The following is a 22,147-nucleotide window of genomic DNA, read 5'->3' as shown; positions in this document are numbered from 1 at the left end:
ACATTTGGAAGCTGGATACAGGTCAGTGTGTATATGTGTGCACATTTGTGTACACACGTACACTTCCCTTCCTTCCTGTCTGCCTTCCTTACAGTCATTAATCAGTCATCAATCAACCTATCAATCAATCCAAACACATTTATTAAAGGCCTATTTTGTATCAGACACAATATTCAAAACTCTGAGACATACTTACCTACAAAAAACTCAAGCATCTCAGCTTAAGGCAAAGGCTTAAGTATTCTAGAAAAGGAAGTGATTAACCAATGGAAAACTGTCATGATTTTACTGCGTCTGTGATACATCACAAATAGGTTAAGATGGGCAGAACTATGAGACCCTTTCTCCAAGTATATTGGAAACTGCACCCAAAATGGATGAGAGGAGCCAATATGGTGGTTAAAGGCTTGGAGTGGACGCTTTGGTCCTCCCTTGTCTCCCTTGGAGGCCCTGGAGGCCCCTCCCTAAAACCTTAGGGCTTCTCAGTTCAGTGCTCAGTTTGCAAACTCTGAAACTAGAGGCTAGGTCTTTCCATTCTGTGAACTTACCGCATAATCCACTTCTGCAGAAGATTGTAAATGTTTGAGATTATATATAGTGAGTTCCTCCAGAAAAAAAGCATTTTTAGGATGGAGATTGGTTGTTTTCTCTTTGTACATTTAAACCACTAAATGCCAGTCTGCTTTAATCTCAGTTGTATTCTGATTCAATCCTGATACCTATTTGAAACCCATCAGATTATGAAGAATGTGTGGATAGGGGGTGTGCATATGCGATGTCAATACCGCTACGTAACACCATTACCAAAAGACCAGATCTCGATGAGCGTGAATTGAACTTTTATTGATGCTTTTTTGCAAAGCAGCAGAAATGGAATTGATGGTGTTATTAAGTTATCAATAACAGTGTCTCCCTTTTTTCCCAGATAAGTAAGTATACATGCAGCATCAACCACACCATCATTTTAACCTCTTGGGGCCAAAAGAACTCAGAGCTATAGAGGTTCAAGGTGATGATCTAGATTTGTGTCTTGAGTGCACTCCAGAAGTCCAGAACTCACAGACTCCCATTTGACTGATTGTTATGTTGTTATTCCAACTTAGAGGTTGGTACTGATGAGCTGTTTTGTTTATTTGCTTGTTTCTGTTTAGATGTAGTTCCATGTCTAATACTGTCATCTTTAATTGGAGTCCTCATAAATGTGTTGATGGTTAACACTGGTCAACAGAAGTATAAGCATAGTGAAAAGGAGGTGGGGCTAGGAGAAAAATAGAGCCCCTGGGTGGTGATTAACAGGGGAGGAGGAGGTTGCTTATTTGAGGTTCCACAAAAATACAAGAGATGCTTTGACTCTGCCCATATGTACATTTAAATTAAATACCATCTTCTGACATCCAGGCAAATCAGATATTTTGCAGTCTTATATTTTCTTTCAACATGATTGCAGCCATCTACCTTAACTAAATAAACCTGCGAGATGGGGCGCCTCTGCCTTCGGCCCAGGTCATGATCTCAGGGTTCTGGGATCGAGCCCCGCATCAGGCTCTCTGCTCAGCGGGGAGCCTGCTTCTCCCTCTCTCTCTGCCTGCCTCTCTGCCTACTTGTCATCTTTCTCTCTCAAATAAATAAATAAATAAAATTAAAAACAAAACAAAACAAAAAAAACCTGCGAGAGTGTTGGGGATTGGGCAGCAAAGAGTCTAATTTGCCTAGACCATCTTCTGAAGAGGGGACCCCATTTCACTCTGTAATGACTTGCCTGCCCCTAAGACAACATTCCTCTAATTGGGGATCAATATCCAGTAAGGTGGGTTGTGTTGCAAATGGCCTAGAGTACACTTCTTACACATAGCTGTTGGGTTCTTTCTGGTGGATAATGGTAGTCGGTCATGGTTACGGGTGGATGAGGGCTTGCTATGTCCCCAAAGCCTTGCCACCTGCTTAGAATGAAAATAAGCTCTGAGGCCAGATATTGCCATACATACAGACTTTTATTGAGCACGCTTTTATTAGCAGATAATCCCCAAATTGTTCGTTCAACCTCTCTGAAAGCTTGAAGAAGTTATAACCATCTGTCGTTTTAGGTGAACCTAGCACAGCATGGATGGAAGTTCTCTTAAGGCAGATAAGGCAAGATTTTAGAAGCAAGTTCTGTTGCTCTCACAGGATCAGGCAGCTAGAACTCTGCGAACCATAGACTGGATGTGGGACAGTTTAGGCTTTAGCCCGAAACACTGAAGCAACAGGACTTGCTAGGTTCTTAATATCCTCTGATTCCGCTCAAGGGAGGGGAATGTCCCTAAAATATTTTAGCTAGGGCATATATCTTGAATGCAACTAACTAAATGAAAACCCATTTCTAGCTTCCAGTAAGGCTGGTCAATAAGATCCTAATCTCACGAAACTTGATATCAGTTATACAAATCAGCAAAATGCAGGTGAGCGAGTGGTGGACGGTGAATGGAGGTAACGGAATTTGGATGGTATCCGAGCCTGAGGTAGGGCCTTTCTGAGGAAATGGTAGCTCCCAGAGCAGGAACGTTGGTTAAGGCAACTGACTGAAGCTAGGGTGGAGCTCAGGGGTCAGAAAACCTTTCCTGTCAGGAGACAGAGAGTAAATATTTTCAGCTTTGCAGGCCACACAACAAAATGGAGGCTGCCTCCCGAGGAAGGGACATGACCTTGGAGAGGCAGCTGCCTTCGGGCGAAGGCAAGTCCTGAGGGAGGACTCAGCTGTGAGCCATCTCAGCCAGCACTCGTGGCAGCTGAGTGTGCTGGTGGTGAAGGGGGTTCTGGGAGGCACACCACAGCATCCACCACGGCGTAGACTTCTGGTCCAGCTGGACACATGGTCCGTTGGATGCATCAATGCGGGAAGTGGTGTGATGGAAGGTGGTGTTTCTGTGCAATACATCTATCTTTCTAACCATATTCATGTGCATTATCTGTGCATCACCTCACTCAAGTCTCGCAGGGTCCCCCTTGAGAATAGAAAGCCCCGTTGGTATGGAAACAAAGATGCAGACATAGTGACTCACTCGTGGTCATGCAGGTGCTTGATGCAAAACCAGAGAACATCCATGAGTTCTTGGGAAATCTCCTTAGTGATTTACCCTCAAACCCAGCCTTTCTTTTGAAGTTTGAATGCCTGCTTGATTTGCCCAGAATACTCAGCTTGTTTCTTTTGGGATGGGGTCCAATAATATCCCAACCACACTGGGAGGTGGAGAGGTGGGGGAGATAGATAACAGTTGGGAACCTTGGGCTGAAGACAGAAATCCAGGTTGGTATCAACATTTCACTGTGAAAATCTATTGTGAGATGAACAAGAGTGTGTTTGTGTAAGCTTTGTAATTAAATTTATTATAATGTAAATTTTAATCTATTAAGTATTTGTTAAAAACGTGGGTTTTTCTGCTTTCTTCAAAACAATTTTTGTTCACAGTTTAGAAAGTGACATTTAAAATGAAAGACGTGGCGGTGGGTGAATTTACGGTATTTTTAGTGTTTTGATCGTTACTAATTTTCAGAATTTTCAACAATAAATATATATACTTACAACAGTAGAAAAAATATAAAAATAAACAATGGTCTTATTTCTAAAAGTAAAATAGAATGTCTTTACAAATTATTATTAAAAAGAGGAAATATTGCATGGTAAAAAAAAATAGAAATGCCTTGTAACTTTCGAGGGAACGATTCTTCAGTGCGTTAACTATTATAATGAGAACCAACTGACTTAATAATATTTAGTAATTGGTAAAAGAAAGATAAAACTGTTTTACTTCATGACCAAGGTAACAAAATTCACACTTGAAGTTTTCTTTCCCAAAACCCACTAAAACCTGGTTTTATCCTCTTAATTATCTGTGATTTTGATTTTACCTCTTCTCAGCGGGAGAAATTAAATACAAAATATGGAGCTGTCTTTGCATCTTAAATGGGCTGTAGGTAAATGCATTGACCTTTTTTCCTAAATTGAAATGTGGTCTTCTAAGAGGGTGGGGGAAGGCCTGATACTTTTTTTTCTTTATAATGGATATAATTTTTCTATTGAATTCTAGAAATAGATCCGTTGAGCATCACTTCACCATACTTTGGCACTTTGCAAACAAATGAGTTGTTTCCTCAGATTTGTGAAACCTGCCTGTCTTATTTACATTACCCTCAAAACCTTCTGATTGCCTGCTTCATAGTTGGTTTGTATGTACATAAAAATATGCTGGACCCAGTTCAAGCTCAGTTTAGACGGGGGTGGCTATTTCCATCACGTGGGTGCCACTGGACACGGATGCTTTGCTGAGTTAATCATCTCGCTATCTTAAGTTTCTCTGACTGTCAAATGAGAATGATTCTGCTTACAAAAACTCTGTTGGCTAAATTATTGCAGGCCTTTAGCTGAATTATCTCTTTGTTTACTGGGGGGTTATTGTTGACAGCTGAGTGAAAGCCCAGACTGAATTCTCTTCCTTCATACAGTGCCCTATATCTGCTCTTCAGATAAAGGGGGGATTACAACGGAAATACACAGGGATATCTTTTTTTTTAATTAAGAAAATTGTTTTTATTTTGAGAGACAGAGAGCATGTGTGCAAGTGGGGGAGGGGCAAAGGGAGAAGGGAATCTCAAGCAGACCCCATGCTGGGCACAGAGCTGGACGTGGGGCTCAATCTCATGACCTTGAATCATGACCTGAGCTCACAGGGACATCTGTATTTAAAATTTATATTAAAAGACATTAGGAATTAGTATACAGTGAGAATATACACAGTTAGTATATGCTAAGTTGTATGTGACCATATAGAAATGAGCCGTAAGTAAAAGTTATCAAAGAGTGGGAAGCACCGGGCAGATGTGTACTTGCTGAAGGCTTCCAGGTAATTATTGCAGCATCATTGATAGTTAGAGCTCTAGTTTACATTAGCAGTAACGTGAATGTAAATTTAGGAGAAACTCTAAAATGAGTTCCAAGAGGCACCAGATCCAGTGGACAATGCAACGGAGATTACAAGGAGAGGTCCTTCCGCAGTCAGATGATTCGGGGAAATGCCGGGGTTAAGCAGAGCTGAATCGGCTTCTTTCCTGGAAGGCTCGTCTGTTGCATTTTCCATGCGGGTATGATTGCAAAACTCTTTTAAGTAGAATATTTTGGGGGACAAATATCCTGGGGAATGCACTTTGGGAAATGCTGTTTTATTCCAATCTTTTCATTTTCCAGATGAGAGAATTGAGGGTATCTGTAGTCAAATGATTTGCTAAGTTTCTGTAGACCATGAACCTGAATGCAAGCCTGGATGTTTGACACTATCTGATGTCCTGTCTACTACACTGTATCATCCCATAGATTTCACCCGAGCAGTGCTGGACAGAGAAGTGTTTTGTTCTTAGAGTCTGCAGGGAGGAAGACACTACACACAACATGCTCTGGGAATCAGTTATCCAGGGCTTAATGCCCTTCAGGGTTCATAATTCAAGTTCTGGGACACCCCATGAGTTACTGAATTTATGAGCCTTAGTTTTTCATCCAGTGCCTACTGGGCAGTATTAAAAGATGAATCTACTGAAGTTCAAAATATTGCGTCACCACTCACGAGTTGTGTTGGGACAAGTCCCTTGGCTTTGCTGAGTCTCAGACCTGTGTCCCTCAAAGGGGGACTAGTGCCTTGCACAGTTTGGGTGACGTTACATACATCTGAAGTACTTCTCTTCCTTTGAGACATGGGACCAATTTTTGTTCTTTGACAGTGCTGGAATTTCAGTCATCGCTGGGTGGGTGTGATGTTGATCACAGTCCTTTCATTGTAGGACATGACGAAACTTCTTGTTCAGATTTTGCTCATGAAAGCCACTTCTCCTGCTTCTTCTTCTCTCAGCATCTGGCTCTTGGGTATTGGACGAGCCTCATGAGTCGTCATGGATTGGCTTCTACTGGCACCCAGCATGTCCTGTTCTTACACCTACTCGCCACTCCTCCATATTGAATCAGTCATTTTTTCTCTATCAGGGCTGATAAAAGAATTGCTGAGAAGTCCCAGCTTCTTCGCCTGCAGTCATGACAGTTTCTGATTTTTAAGCAAGACGTCTTCGCCGCTTCTATTTTTTGCCTCTCCTAGCTATTTCCGTTCCCACAGGCTGCTGCAGGGGTCCTTGTGCATGGTACTATTGCAACTCTCTTGCATTCCCGCAAGCACCTATGTTGACGCCTGTTGGAAAATCCTTTCTTTGCCCTGGCAGAAAGGATTTTTATGGACTTCCTTCCCTTTTGGCAGGGGAAGAATGACTTCTGAGCCGAGTGCTGCTTGAAAGAGGCACTCCCGCATCACTTATGACTGTACTCAGTGGTTACTGCTTGTGACACATTTTCAAATGGACCCCCCAGTGGCTGCAGCTGTGATTAAAAGCTGTCTGCTCTCTGCCTCACTGGGGGTTTGCTGTTTAACCATGTCATGCACATATAGATGTGGGCTACAGCTGCATCACGGAAAACATAAAGTGTTTTGTAAGATGAAAAATCAAATGAGTACCTGGTTGACAAACTCCTGAATTTCCTAAGCTTGAGTCCCCAAGAGGCACTAGTTGGGAACCGAGCCATGTATGAGGTACATAAAAGTAATTTAAGGAAGAAGAGCTAATGGTCAGTGAACACATACCATCCGCCAGCACATGCTTTGCACACATCCGCCAGACTGAACGCCTTCAAGATTTAAGTGTACTTGAACTTAGCAGCTGCATTTTGGCTCCTCTGCATGCTTCAGGATTCAGTTTGACCATTCACAGATAAAACAAAAAGAAAATATTCTTTGTTTTGGGGAAGACTCCCCAGATATTCTCCGATACCATGTTTGGTTGATCCTGGGGTTTGAATGCCATTCTAAACACAAGTTTCCCATGAACGCTTTCTTAAAAAAAAAAAAAAAATGTTGAAATGAGCCATGTGGCCTCAGAGATAGGGTGTCTCAAATGCACAGATCACCACCCTTCCTCTAGATTAGACAGACTGAGTATTCAGCCTTTTGTGAAGTAAAAATGTCCTAGAATTTAAACCTGGGCTCTTTACTTTGGGTGAGGAGTACACTTAACCAAAAGCAGGAGGCAAAGCCATGTTCCCTTCCCTCCCCACCCTGCTCCAGGAACTGACTCAGAAGAATCCAAACACATTCTCTTAGCTGCCTAGGAAAGAAATTGGGGGAGAATTTGAGAATTTCGCATCTCCTTTCCCCTGCGCCTGCTTTCCTCCACCCCCGAGAGTCAAGCACTCCCCATCTCAGTGACCAAACACAGTCAATGAAATGCTAATCTATCACCAGCAAATTTAGGCTGACAATACCATGAATCGACCACATTGATGACATTGATTATATTTCAAATATTTACAATATGGTGAGACAAGCCTAATTTATTTTCTAAAGAGTTCAAGGTAGGTATCACCGATCCAGAGGGGGGAAACAATGGAGAAATGTTTGTGGTTGCTATCTGCAATCATCTGATGCTGACAGAGAGTAGTATTTTATTTAGTAATTAACAGTGTAAAGGGGAGAGGAGCTGTCATGTTGGTTCTTAAGCCGGGGAATGTGATGAAAGATGATATCTACGATCTCATCCTTTCCACTTGTTTAGGATTGTCAGGATGAGAAATGTCAGCATTATGAAAGCCCGGCTCTGCTCTTGATATGATAAAACCCTTCAAAAGCCAGTCTTTCTCTCCCTCATCCCCCTCCTTTCCTGCTCCCTCTCTCTCTCTCTCTCTCTCTGCACTTGCTTTTTTATTTATCCTGTTTTGTTAGATGGCAGAAATATAATTCTTTTCTTTCTTCCTATTATAAGCCACCATTTTTGTTTTATTATATGTTTCACAACCCCTAATGCCCCACTGAAAATTACCTTGTTAAATGACAGTGTTTCGAAGCCATGAATCCTTTCCACCATTCCCTCAGAGGTTTGAAACAGTCAACAGACTGTAAAGAATAAATAATAAAAAAGTATTGATTATTTTGATGACTGTGAGATTCAATTAAGTATTAATTTTGCCCTCCAGTGGACCTATCAAGGTATTCAAAAGGGAGGATTCGGCTCAGCTAAATGCGTGCTGAGTGCCTCAGCCTTAAATAGGGAGAAAATGTGTTTACCTACAGTATTTGAAGAAGAAGTGCATTGATGCACAGAGTCCAATATTAAGTGCTGTGCACATTAAGCCCTGGTGACAGTGACATTGTTTTCAGTGGTATGAGTATTGACTAAAGAAGTGCATTTGATGACAGCTTAAACTATTTGTATTGATTAACATTTTCATAGATTATCATGTGTCATATCAAATTCACTTTTCAGGCATGAATACATTAAAAAAAAAAAAAAACACCGCATACCGCGACCAATGTAAGGATGGGACAAGAGAGCCTGCCGCCCCACCTGCTCCTTTGCTGGTCACCTGTTTCCTGCTCAGGAACCACTTAGGCATGAACTTGGCAATAAATAGCTCCCAGATAACGCAAAAAGGGCACTTCTTGCTTTCCATTGCCTTCTGCAGCCGGCGTTTGTGCCCAAACAGTATCATGCATCTTAGTTGGCAAATGGAAGAGCTGGCTCTCCTTGGGAAATATTTCTGATCCCAAGACACCCTCCTAATGAGCTGAAGATAAAGCAGATTCAAATTATTGGGAAGGGGGGGAGGCTTGCCTTTTTTGGAGGTGATTTTTTTGCTTTCTTTTTCTCTCATGCTCGGGGCGTACGATGCTCTGGGTTTCGGGATTATTGAACACAGTTTGTAAGTATTTTTCCAATTCCTTAAAAAAATTTTTTAAACCAATTTTCATCTGTTTTGCTGTGTATTGTTTGGTTTAACATGTTCGTTGGCTTCGGGGTCAGCTTCAGTCCCAAATCTGGGAACAGCGAAGTCAACTTCTAAGGGTGCTGATGGAATTTACATGAGAAATCTCTTTTATTCCATTGAAAGCCTTTTGAGGACTCTTTTCTCCCTATCTCTTTTCTCTGCTCTGGGGATAGGGTTTAATTGCTTCTCCCCCAGGGAGAGTGCTTCTTAAAATAGCCCCTGGTTCCTCCATAGGGTGCTCCTTCCTTTTGAGTGTGTTGCTGAAGTACAAACCCAGCACTTTCTTTTTTCTTACTGCATTAAAGACCGAAAAAGGTGTAAAAACATTCGTACAAAAAAGCACATCCCACAATTAAAGCTGTGTTGGTTAGGTGGCTTTCAAAGAAGTTTTTTTTTTTTTTTTCCCCTTCTTCCCTCCGAAGCTTCCTGAATCTCTCACATGCTAGCGGAGCTTTAATAGGGTGGGGAGTAATGGAGAACTCCTCGGATCTGTAATAGCTCTTCACTTGACTGCAGCCGGCAATAACAGCGGGAGCAGCCAGAGATAAGAGAGAGAGGAGAGAGGGAGAGTGTGTGTGTGGAAGAGAGAGAGAGAGAGGAGAGAGGGAGAGGGAGAGAGGACACGCACACTAAAGCTGCCACTTTTTTTTTCCTCCCCTTCACTCTTTTCCCCCATCCTAGGATCCAATGATAGCTGGACAAGTCAGTAAGCCCTCGCTGTCAGCGCGGAGTGAAATGAATGCGGAGTTGAGAGGTGAGGACAAGGCTGCTACTTCAGACAGCGAGCTGAATGAGCCCCTGCTTGCGCCTGTGGAATCAAATGACAGCGAGGACACTCCCAGCAAGCTCTTCGGTAAGTCTGTCTAGGTATTTCATTTCAGCCCTACCATGTTGTCCGGAAGAGCAATCCACCCCCCCCCCACCCCCACCACCTTTTCCCTGTTGTTCATTCAATTTTCTTGTAAGTGCTAAAGAGGAGCGTCGCATCTCGCATCTCGGAGGGGCCAAGCCACCGGAGCCCATTCCAGCCGGCTGGCAGGATGTCCTCCAAACTTTTCCTAGCAAGGAACTTCCTGGCTGCTCCTTGGGGCTTGCCAGATACTGCCTGAGTCCCCGGGTTAGAAATAATTAAAAAAAAAAAAAAAGAAGGAAAAGAAGAAGAAGAAGAATATGGTAATAATAATCAGGAAATCAGTTCCATTGTGAGAATTGGTTAACATTTATTGAATAAATATCGACTTGGTTTCGGGTTGCTTCGCAGCCTTTTGTTAAGGGGAAGGAGAGTTAAGAGTTATTATCTGTAGTCAAAAGACGAAAGAGGGACCTGGGAAATATCGATACAAGTCTCTGTGTGCCAGGTAAACAAAGGTGGCTACGGGAATTGCTCAGAGAAATAACATTTTTGTAATCACAGTTAGAGTGGGTATGTCTCCTTCTAGCAGGGGGATGAGGGAAGAGAAGAGGTGCTTTGCAGCCCTCCTCTGCCCGTCTTCCCTTGACCAGGTGTTTACAGGCTCTTCCTAAATGTGCAGGCAGCCCAGGACCTTTCAAGAATCTTTGTTCCGTAAACAAAACAAGAGCAAGCAGAGTGCCACTCCAGCAAAGACATCTGTCATTCAAACAGATGACACTCTGTAAGCCAACTCAAGCAACTGTGATCTCTAATCAGAAAGGGGAGCGGGCTGTTGAGGCGCGTGACTGAGTGATGGATGGCAAGAGATGTCTGTGCTGGAGAAGCACTTTGTGGGATAGAGTGACAGTAGGTTTTCAGAAACCTTGCTCCTGAAACACCTGCTTTTAATTATTTTCCAGTGTTTGTATACTTATAACACTGAATAGGTGTATGTACATACTAACCTGTTTATACCTAGGTATATTAACCTGATATATACCTGATTTTATAGATAGAGGGATAGATAGATAGAGATACATATATACTAAGCAGAGCACTGCTGGGTCTCAGGTTAAAAACACCGCCCTGTGCCTGAACGTCAAAGAGAAACACCACCACTGCATAGACCGCTTTGTTGAGAAAGTCGTTAATTCAGCTAAAAAAAAAAAAAAAAGTCCTTAATTATTTTTTTAGCCTCCAGGAAGAAAGCAGATTCGATGTTTGGCAACTCTAGGCCAGCTTCAACAGAGGAGCTTTTCTTTGATTTGAAATGCTCACTCAGTCAAACACGAGAGGGGTGTTGCTGAGAAACTTTCTGTTTCAGATTTTGTATTGGTAAAATGCAGCTTTACAGTTCAGAGTAGAATAGATCTCAGTTTCAAGAAATTCTTGTTGAACTACACTTTTTCAAAAGACAGCAATTCCACCTGCCACATAGATTTTTTTTTTCTTTTTTACACCAAGGCATTAAGATTTTAGCATTTGCCCTCTAAAGGAATATTTTGTTGTAGTTTCAGTTTTTATGCATGTAGGGAGAGTCATGTCCTAGAACACTCATTTCCTTTCAGGGGGTTAGGGAGAGAAATCAGATAAAATTATAAATTACAGAAAGGCAAAGCCACGCTCCAGTCTTTCTGATGTTGGGGATGCTAATACCAAGCATTTTGACTTTTAAAAACTAATCAACTGTGAATTCAACAGAACTGTGGATAGTGGATTACTTGCTCCTAAACTTTGCATGCATTTTTAAAAAGTAAATGCATTTTGGAGACTTTCACTCATAACCCCAACTTGCTGTTGTTTTTTTTTCCTTCAAGTAAACCAATAGAAGGATGATTCATTTGGCTTCTCAATATTTGTTTAGATTTTCCGCTGTTGAAAATTGTTATAGATCTGTTATTTTACATGTAAAGGGAAATAAACTTTTAAAAAATTTTAAAAACCCGAAGAGAGTCAAAGAGAGTTGAATTAAAAGTTCATTGAAAATATAATCTGAAGTGGAATATTTACAGGGTCAACTAAGGAATCCTAGCTCCGTGTAGAAATCATGGTGGGTGTTTAAAGGTGCTCATCCTCACTTTAAAATTCCCAACTTCTGAATTTGTGAGAGGGCACCAGGTAAAGTCTCCATCTTACATCTATAGTCCTTATAGATTCATTTAATTTTATTTGGTCTCTAGAGTGCTTTTTGAACACAGTGTGACTATTTTCCAGTTCGGTAAAGAAGCAACCAGTAGGTTAGCAGTTTCGAAAACTGCTGGAGAGGTTGGGAGGCAGAGGGACTAGAAGGTCCATTGAAGGAAGCACCCAATGTTCTCTGAGGCTTCTTGAGCTTTTTATTGTGTTCTATGCTGTTAATATCACCGAGACTTAGCCTTAGAAATCCCAGCTTGTGTGACTGACTAAAACTTTTTAGAATAATTCCCTCCCAGGATTTTTAGCAACTTTGGCCGCCCTTAACGAGTGGCCATTTAACGGACCATCGTTTTATTTGACATGAATACACTCAAGTGGTTTTGTTCTTATCCGTGGTTTTCATGATTCTCTTAGCCTGACAATGAAGAATTACATTTTTTCCCGAATAACTGAGAGCATCCAGGTTTAGCTCTCAACCATGATTTCCTAACACACTCCCTCAAACGGTCACCCTCATGGTATGCGTACTGCGTTCTTGAAAACCCTGCTTCCTGTAATGAAAGGAGCAGATTAAGACAAACTGTGAACATCTCGATGTGTTCACTTTTGTGGAGAGACATTTAGCAACAACAGGAGGCAAGAAGAGCTCAGTTTGGTTTTTTGTTTGTTTTTTAGGTTTTTTTTTTTTTGTACTGTACCTGAAATTTCAGTATTGATGGATTTCTTTGGAACTTATTCCCCCTTCTGTGCCTCATTGAAATCAGCAGCCCAGAGCACAAGCCTGTTTCTGTCACAGTATGGGCACCTTCAGCCCAAAACTGCAGCAGAAAGGCTAATACGGATGCCCTCTATGGATAAACAAAGGAAATTCCAGGAACCGGTGGGTCTTTTATGCCTCTCCTGAAATTGCACCTCTGCTCTTAACAGCATCCAAAGGGAAACACACTGTCCAGGATGTTTCCGTGCCCCGTGCAGCTCAGAATACCAGAAGGAGAAAACCAGAAGCCATATGCCAGCCTCAGTAGAAAGTTCAGAAAAGGGCCCCTGTGTTTTATGAAGTAATTACATCAGAGGTAACATTTTGCTTAACTTGAACAGCTATGGAGACTCAAGTACACTTAGGAGAGCTGAATCCACATTTCTTTGAGAGACGTGTGGGGAGGTAGTTCTCTGTGATATCATTAAGTGGTACATTATTTATTCTTGGAAAGCCTGTGGAATAACCGTCTCCTTCTTTTCGGTCCGTGACTGTATTCTGCTAAGCTCTGAGCTGTAGGAAATAGTATGGAGGAGAAGAGACTTGCGTGTCGATGGTGTGTGTGTGGGGGGTGCTATCAGAGTATGGGGCTTCCCGTCTCCCTGGGTTTCGGTTGCAGGATCGAATGAGCGATGGCGCACGGGGCCAGCCATCTAATATGTGACCGGTCATGTACGTATTTGAAACCATTCTCAGAACTGGCCTTTAGCAAAGGATCTCAAAAGGAAGAGGTTGCTGTGTTTCTAGGGTGACATTTATGCTCCTGTCTAAATGTGGTGCTTCGTTTTTAGTCATGCTCATCCAGAATTCAGTGATCCCCATTCCGTCAAGTTGGATGCTAAAATTCAAATGGCGGAGCATCAACAACTTTGTCGGAAAGATGGCCACAGGAAGGATAAAAGTAATATATATCCCCAGAAAAATATCTGTACTAAAGTTTTCCCATGCAGTCTTGGCTGAAGAAGCGAGAGCGCATAAAACAGGCCCTAAATATTTTCTCCCAGATATATTTGAAATTTGAAAGATGATTTATTAACTGTGCTCCTCCTGGGAGTAGTTTTATTGTTTCAAGATAAACCTCATGATTGCTTTTCTTAAAGTCGCAACGACCTCGGGTGGCTGGGCCCCTGTCTTGCTCCGCTGCTCGGTTGTACCCCACCGTCCGTGAACCGGGCACACAGCTCCAAAGCCCTGAGCTGAGATGTAAACAGAAAAAACATTTATACATGTTGGACCCGAGGTAAAGAGGGATGCTTAGTTTTCTGTCATGCTTCTGTGTTTTTCTGGGCTAAGAGAAATTGCATATAATGATACGTGCAGGCGTGGGTGTTTTCAATACCATTTACCTGTGAACTTTCAGAAAAGGGTTGAAAGTTGGGTCAGTGATTCTTCCTGGCTGGAAAATGTCCCATCTGTAGGGTTTTTCTTTTTCCCTTCCTTTCTGTTATCTTTCTCATAAAAACATGCTTTATAAGATTTTTTTTTTAATTGCCAGCCAGTTTGACTTGATTAGAATTTATGGCAGTGGAATCCTTTTCAATGACAAAGGGATAAAGGATTAAATTGTCTTGTCACCCCTTGAGACAGTGGTCCCTGCAGGTCAGCATGGAGGTCATTGGTGGGGCATTATGGGGGGAGGGGGACCTGCCCTTTGTGGCCAGGCTGCCTGTGAACGAGAAGAAGCCTTCATTATGGCATTACTGTATGACTTTATTGAAACATCTCTCTCAAGGTTCCAATGCCTTGGATGTTTATAATATTCTGATGAAATATGCTGGAGCCAGTAACCAGGACGTCAGGCTGAAGCCCAGGAAGATTTAGCTGGCAGGTGATGGGGAATATTCCCTAGAGAAATAAATTTATTTACCATATGCATTGTGCTTCTATATTTTTATGAGTTTTGATAGTCTTTTAATGGAAAATGTACACTATTTTTCACTGAAGAAAGTGTATGTTGTTCGGGAAATATCAAAGAACTCTACTTTTAACTAAATAATTTGGAGAATAGATTCTATGCCCAAATAGCTATTTAAAAGAAACCAATGGAAACCTATATTTGTGTAAGTAAATGAGATGCATGATAAAGTATTTGTCAAACATCAGTTATTGTTTAAGAGGCAAACAAACCTTTATGGTGTTTTTCTCTGACTACTGAGGGGGAAATGCACATTTAGATACATTCCTGAACATTTAGGGCAACCTAACGCACCTAGGTATTTCTTCAAAAAAAAAAAAAAAATCCACTCTGTGTGTATAGACAGACTTAGTTTTAGTGTTCCTCCCTCCACTCCCTCCCCCGAAAACCATTGTGATACTACCTTGATAAGTAAATCCACTTGAAATAGGGTTAATGTGTAAGTTTTGAAATAAAAATAATCCGTAGGCACTATCACGGATGTTCAAACTTTTCACCATATTCGTTGGCTGAGCTATGCTCATTTCTAAGTGACACTTTAATGGACACAGTACGTGACATGAGATTCAGTGGGGACTCTCTTAGTGGCTCCCTTTTCTGTTTCTGCCGAGCCTGGGGTGCTCAGGTCAGACATCTGTTTATAGAAGAAAGTTCAATATTGCAAGTGTCTGAAGATGTTGTCCGTGCTAACACATTAGCAAACTAAAATGCTGGTATGGTTTTACATTTTTCTTCTACCTTGATGGCTATGATTCTTCTAGTTTGTTGTCATTGTTGTTAAACGGTCCTATATGGGATTGGAAATAAGACAAAGTATTAGGAATTACATTAATCTGCCTCATTCCCCCCTTTAAAGGCGTTCATTTTTGTCTTTTTAGCATCTTGGATGTTTCTGACTTAAAGGTTACGGGGCACAGGAGAGGTTTTATCATTCATCCAGCCTAGTTTGTGTCATAATTAATAAATAGAGGTGCATTCCAGATTCAAGCTTCCAAGGCTCGGCCCTTAAGTAGATTGCCTTCTTTCTCAATTACCCGATTTAATTATAGAGATCGTGTTCTTCTTCTAAGAATTGGCCAAATAAAAATTTCCCCCACTTGAGAAATGAGACTTAAGTGACTATTTCAAGTGCACCTTGCTTGCTCTTAGACAGTAAACAAATAATTTGTGAGAAGACTGGTACTGCCTTTGATTGGCGATCTTGCTGGCTTATGTTTGGGGATTAATAATACATCAGATATCCACACATTAAAAGGAAAGTGGACGAGAAGGAGGAAGGAGGAAGCATGCCGCTCTGCTATTGGGCTCCTGATTATTCTCAGGCCTTCCCCGGGTGCTGAGACTGGCCGAGGAGCAGTCACATTTGCCCAAATATGCACCTGACTCCATTTAACATGTTTCTTGATTTTCTTATGCTAAAGAAAAAGATAGCAAAGTGTTTATACCAAACTGGCACCCTGTCAGGGGGCAATCTGTGTAAAGTTTCCTGCTGTCAGGTTAATAAATTTTTAAAAAATATCCAAAGGCAGAGGTAGCGAGAGAGAGAGAGTTCCTAGTAACAGTTGCCATTCTCCAGCATGGCTCTGGAATTTTCTTGTTTGTTTTCTTCCGAGGGTCTCTACTTCGCTGGTGTTTTTGTTCAGCTTTCCTTTTATTAATGACATTTCGGTCTTACTTTTAAAATGTTTATCCTTTAAAATTTCAAACGTCTTTTTTTTTTTTTTTCCTGGGGAGGGAAGTAAGTGAGTGTAATTTGTTGCAAGCCGGTGTGTACAGTGGGGCATGTCCCTTCGTGCTATGAGCCTGGACGGTGTTCTGAGTCTATCAACACTGGACTTCTCTTTGGAAAGACCATAGTAATATTTATATTAAAATTTGTTCAGAAGGAGTATTGGGGCTTTGGCAGTATGGGGGTTTCTGAGGATGCCTGTTTATTATGCATGTGGACTTGACCCAGCCTTTTCCACGTGAACTCCCACCTCCTGACTCCCAGAGTCAGATTGTAGAAAAATATGAAACAAGTGCAGACTGGTTGGGTAACAGCTCTTCCTCTGTGTTGTGATACTACTGTGAGCTATCAAAAATCGACTCAGCCATTTTAATGCGAACACAGAGGTCAGCAAGAACAACACTGACTCTCTTTTCATTGAAGTCTGTCATTCTCAGAGAAATGGAAAAAAAAACCGTTGTTTTGTTGGATATTCAAAGATCATTTTTAAAAACCACCTAATAAAGATGCGTAGCTCTTGACACCTCTTTGTAATAGTTAGCTGCTACTTTTTGAACGTCCTGGTATGCTATATGAATGTCTTTATTTTATTTGAGAATTTAAAAGAAAATCCAGGCTCAAATGGCTCTTACAGTCTTTCCTTTGAAAGTGGTACATGTGGTGAGAATATATTGGTTTTTATTTTCATTAAAAAATTAGCCACCTGGAACAACAGAACTAATGCAATCTAAGTCACTTTTCTTAGAGGACTGCACTGCCCTCAAAATGAATTGAAAATATAGGGGAAATGATCACATTACAATGAAGGAATTAAATGATAGCATTACATAGAAAGTAAATGCTTAAGCCTCCTGCCACCCTGAAGTTCATTGGAAAGTGGGATTCTGTGATGAAATTCTTGCATTCATTGAGATGGTTAAAAAATGTTCTTGGTAATGAACTACAGCAAAACCTACTCATTGAGCCCGAGGACGAGGTAGACTATTAAGGGATTTTTAGGACACTCAGAATGTGCCAGTGGTAGCCACCATGAAAAGATTTCACAATCTCAGGAATGTGTTTGTCCTGCTCTGTGCTGTTTGGCATTTCTTAGTGTTACGTCTTTTTCTGAAATAATCAATGTTTTTTAGGTGGACGTGCTTTCCAAATCTCTTGCGTTACTTTGATTTCTTCCTACTAATGAGGAGAAATGGTGATAAAAGTTTGTGAAATCCAAGAAACTCCTATTTAAAGACTATTATTAGCCTAGTGTTTTAAAATAACAGTGCACATTTTCCGTTTTCTTATCACTTCCATACTTTGTTTCCCTGTGTTTTCTTTCTTCAACACCGTGAATACACAGTGAATTAATGCAGTGCTATCCACGTAAAACGTGGGTGTGTCAAACACGTATGTGCGTGTCTATGGCGTGTTCTCCGTATTTTCTCCTGTGTTCATGTGATACTTCAGATTTGCCTTACTCACTTTGTCATAGGTATGTCTTTTCTTTATCATAAAATTAACAAAGCCTAATTTATAATAATAGGCTTTTTTTTTTAGTTCACACGATCAATTACATGTGCTTCTTCTGTACCTATGAACTCTCAGAGACATAGTTTCCAGGTAAAATTATCAAAATGAATAGTTTACCAATAAAGGACAACTAATCATATTACATAGTATTGCTTCGGGCATAGTTGGGCTATTATCCAAGCTCTAGTGTCCTGTTTGAAGCTGCTCTTTACTGAGAGGAGGAGACAACAGGATTTCTTAGAATTTGTGCAGTTAATGCAACAAAGAGATTTGAGCATTTCTGCACAGTTTGATTTATAAGGAATATATATATTTAAAGCATGCAAAACTTGCCCAAATGAGAGAAAGACACTTGGAATCTAAATATTAGGAACCTAAGTATTTGTCTACTTGTGGGCATACACACCAAACATTTATCTTTTTCTCTTTTAAGTAAAAAGCATTTGTTCTCTACACTGAAAACACAATTTTTGCCTAGAAGGATTTCACGGACCTAAATGTACATTTACCTGGACACACATCAAGATAGAATGGGTGTCTGATGCACAATAAAGAAATCACATTTTAAACATTTGCTATTAAAATAGCATGGTGTACTGAATCTCCTTTCGCAGTTCTTGATGGCCACGTATGTGCTGATTTGTCTTTGAATAGCAATATGGCAAGATTTGCTTTTATGAATGAATGGTTTGGGGTGACTTATTGCAGGAGAGAATCACCACTGTCAAAGTAGAAGGGCTGTGAGGGATTAATTTGATTTAAAAATGCAAACATTTGAAGCTGTTTATAAAGCATGAAAAATTATTACTGCAGAGTGAATTTTTGCCAAAACCAACCAAGGGTAGAAGAGAATAAAAAATCAAATGGAAAAACACATATTTAAAAATGTGTAGTGGTATGGGGGGGTGTGAAATGCCCTTTTCCAAACCTGCATTTTCTCTTTGATAGATCTAATTTCATGTAGCAAAATATTGTGAAATAGAAACATGTCAAAAAAGGAAGCCCGGTATTTTCAAAAGGAGAAGCAGGAAAGAAACAGGGAAGAAGGTGAACACACTATCCTTTAATCCCTGCATGAATAGTCAGAAAAGAGATTATCTGGATTATGTGGGAAAACTTTCATAAACTTTTGGAAAGAAACCTACATCACTATTTTAGAATTGACTGGCTCCTCTGTTTCTGATGCCTTAGATTAAGGCAGGTTTTACTCTTAAGAGTCACCAAGAAATTAGATTCTCGGGGATGCTGGTCTATTTCCTTGCTGTAGGTCAGAATCTTTCTTTCAGCCATTAGAATCCATGTTTATCGTAATTTGCGAACAATCCAATCAGAATCCACAGGCAATCAGAAAAGTGTCAAAAATTAGCTGCCATGCCTCAAAAGGGATTAATGGCTATGGCTGCCAGCTTAAAACAATCAAACAAGCACACGTGCACCCACGTGCGCGCACGCGCACACACGCACACGCAAACACTCACAAAACCAGAAATGGTCAGATTGGCCATCACTGGTGGCATGGGGATGGCCATACGAGCTTAGGCTGGTGGCCACCTGTCTTGTCTTGTCGTCTGCAGTGTATCAATATGTTTTTATAATGATACAATAACCCAAACCCTGTAACAGTTTATGGTCCTTCTGAGAATTCTTATGGATTCTTAGAGTGACGGAGGTCTGAGAAAAGATCTTGAAAGCTTTCACAAAATCTGGCTGGGTGACAGAAAAGTAGCATGCCCGTGATTTAGCTCCTGTGGAATCCCGTTGACTGGGAACATCATTAAACTTTCAAGTTAAAACAAAACCCACAAAACAAATGGTAGACGTGAAAGGTGCGGAGCGCCCAGAAGGACAGCAGAAATTAGGAAGTGCTAAAGGCTCTGAGGGCAAAGGCCAAATTCCTTCAACCCCGTGTTGAACTTGATACCCTTCTGAGACATGGGCTTCCATTTATGTACGGTTCCAAATTCCACTGTAGGGCCTTTCCTTCATGGGATATCTCAGACTGGCGTGTTGCAGTTTCATTTTCCCGGGATCTTTTCAGTCCATGATAAATAAAGAGCTGAAAGTTTGAATCCAGCACGAGTGAGGGAGGAAACAAGGCCCAAGCCAGCAGGAAATAACCACGAGGCCGCATCAGCGTACGCACAGAGACCTCTGTCCTCTTAACGCGTGTAACACTGCTAATTTCTCCGGACTTTTAAAAAATCCGCTTCCACATGAGCTCTCAAAACCCATAAAAGTGTGGCATGTAAAGTAAATTGTTTGTCACTTGCCGACGACCTGCCATATTTATTGTCAGGAGAAATGGACATTAGCTGGAGAAGCAGTTGTTAAAGGCCAAACAATTTTTAAAGATGGCAAAGATGCGCAGCGGCTTTTCCTTTTTCTAACAATGAGCCGCCCCTTCAGACATCAAAAGACAAGATAATAAGACACTTCAAGCACAATTCAAGATTATATTCAACATCTAAAGGCTCATCTCTTGTCAGTTTGCATTTACTCTTCCAAGGATGTGATGCTTCTATCATCTTTCTGTCAAGGGGAGTCTGGCAGAAGAGGCGAGAGCTCTCATTTCACACACTTAGGGTTTTTTATCAAATAGCCCACACTCGTTCTGATTCCACCAAAATGGGGGGATAATTTGAAGGAGGTCAGGCGCAGGCACAAAACTCTCATATTGATTTGTGTGATTAGAAGGCATTAAAATTGCACGTTTATGTTAGTTGCTCAGATGTTGTGTCAGTTTATTTGGTAATACACTTTTGCAGCCTGGGAAGAAGAAGAAGAAAAAAAAGATGACTTAAAATTTAAAAAGAGACAGCTGAACGCCGAAATTGGTGCTTGTAATGTGGCTGTATTTGAACATTTAACAAGTGAACATAAAAATAATTGAATGGCTTAGTTTAACAATATTTGAAAATTAGCTTATCTAATGAAATTCTCCATTCAGCGCCAAAACAAAACAACCCAGTTGTGCCTATCGGAGGAAAGAAATATATAGGTGAGATTATTTTTTAAATATTTGAAGCATTGATTTCATATATTTAATATATAGGTAAAAGGGGATGACATTTTCAATATAAATGTAATTATGAGGCTACTTTATGCTGGTCATCAAATTTTTAACATTTGGCGCTCTTTGAAATTATAACATCATTATATTTGTCATTTCATGCCATCTTAGTATATGTGCCCTTTTCCAGGGAGGGTACTAAAGAATAAATAAAGGAGTTTTAAAATTATTATTATTATTCTCTGTCAAAATTTATCACGTTTCTTCCTTTGCTCTGTGACAGTCACAGAGCTATATCAGATAACATTCTTTTTTTTTTTTTTTTTTTTTGGTGGAGGGAGTGCATCTGTAGAAGTTAGAAGAGCCAGTTTTTGTCTCAAAATAAAACAGTTGATGAAAATAAGACCATGATATCCTGGGATCATTTCTGTATTGAATCTTCAAAATTACTTTTCCTAGGAATTTTCCTCAACACTCTGTGTCTACGTTTCTTATATTTCTCTTTTATGCTGCAAAGTGTTTTGAAACTAACTTCCATGCTCTCATGCTATGTTTCACGTATCAAGACAAAGGAAATGAGCATATGCCCAGTGTAGGTACCGCGTGGCATTGTAGAAACCCATCATTTTGTTCTGTTTGTTATATCAGCCTTTTCCGTGCCGTGCAGTGTGTGTGTTCCACATTCAACAGTTAATTCATCCACTCAACAAGCTGAGTGTGTGTTCTGTGGTAGGAGCGGTGATGTGCTCTGTGGCCTCAGTGGAGAATACACTGGAAAGAATCAACTGCCCCGGCTTGAACACCCACTACCCTGGATGCATTGGTCAGAAACCGAAACAGCTGAGAAAAATGATTACCCCCGAAAAAGTGAGGAGGAAGAAAGGCTTCTTGACGTGATCCAGGACACACTGCGTTCCTGATGTTTTCATCCCAGGGTTTGGTGCTTATGCTCTAAAACACAGTTGGGATTCTTCGGCCATTGTTTCTCTGTCTTGTCCAAAGGAAGAATGAACTGGGTTTATCTTTTCCTCCCCATCTCTCCCGCTTCCTTTCTCCTCCCAAGATTCTTGCTTGTCGTGTAATATAATATAGTGGCTCCAGGCTTTGGAGGCAGGCTGCTTTTTTGTTGGCTGGGTGGGTGAGGTGCGGAGCGTGTCCAGGCCTCGGCTTCCCCATTCCTGTATGCAGCCATTGATGGTACTTCCTTCCTGGGGCAGCTTGATGTTGAAATGAGGTGACGTGTGTCAAGCCCAGCATTCAACAAATATCAGCCATCCTACACTTTTCTTAAGAGCTGAAACTCAACTTGCCATTGTTAGAAGGAATTCAATTAAATTTTAGCAGCAGATGTCAGAAAAACAACAGGCAA

At 40.9% G+C, this 22,147-nt stretch overlaps 1 protein-coding gene across 2 annotated transcripts in view; it reads left to right on the top strand.

Annotated features, from left to right (window-relative positions):
- The window catches only part of POU6F2 (POU class 6 homeobox 2), a gene marked incomplete at both ends in the record, with an annotated part of 470,710 nt that overhangs the window by 94,949 nt on the left and 353,614 nt on the right, over positions 1-22,147 (top strand). Inside the window, one exon of one of the 2 annotated variants that reach the window (XM_080818777.1) lies at positions 9,509-9,680. In XM_080818777.1, the coding sequence (XP_080674903.1) occupies positions 9,509-9,680 (172 nt within the window). Of the gene's footprint in view, positions 1-9,508; positions 9,681-22,147 lie in introns of those variants that run through there. The other variant, XM_080818778.1, reaches the window with a different exon arrangement.

The sequence above is a fragment of the Martes martes genome (assembly GCF_963455335.1).
Source record: "Martes martes genome assembly, chromosome: 11".
In the NCBI taxonomy this organism is placed as follows: Eukaryota; Metazoa; Chordata; class Mammalia; order Carnivora; family Mustelidae; genus Martes; species Martes martes.
This window is presented reverse-complemented; position numbering and strand designations above follow the sequence as displayed.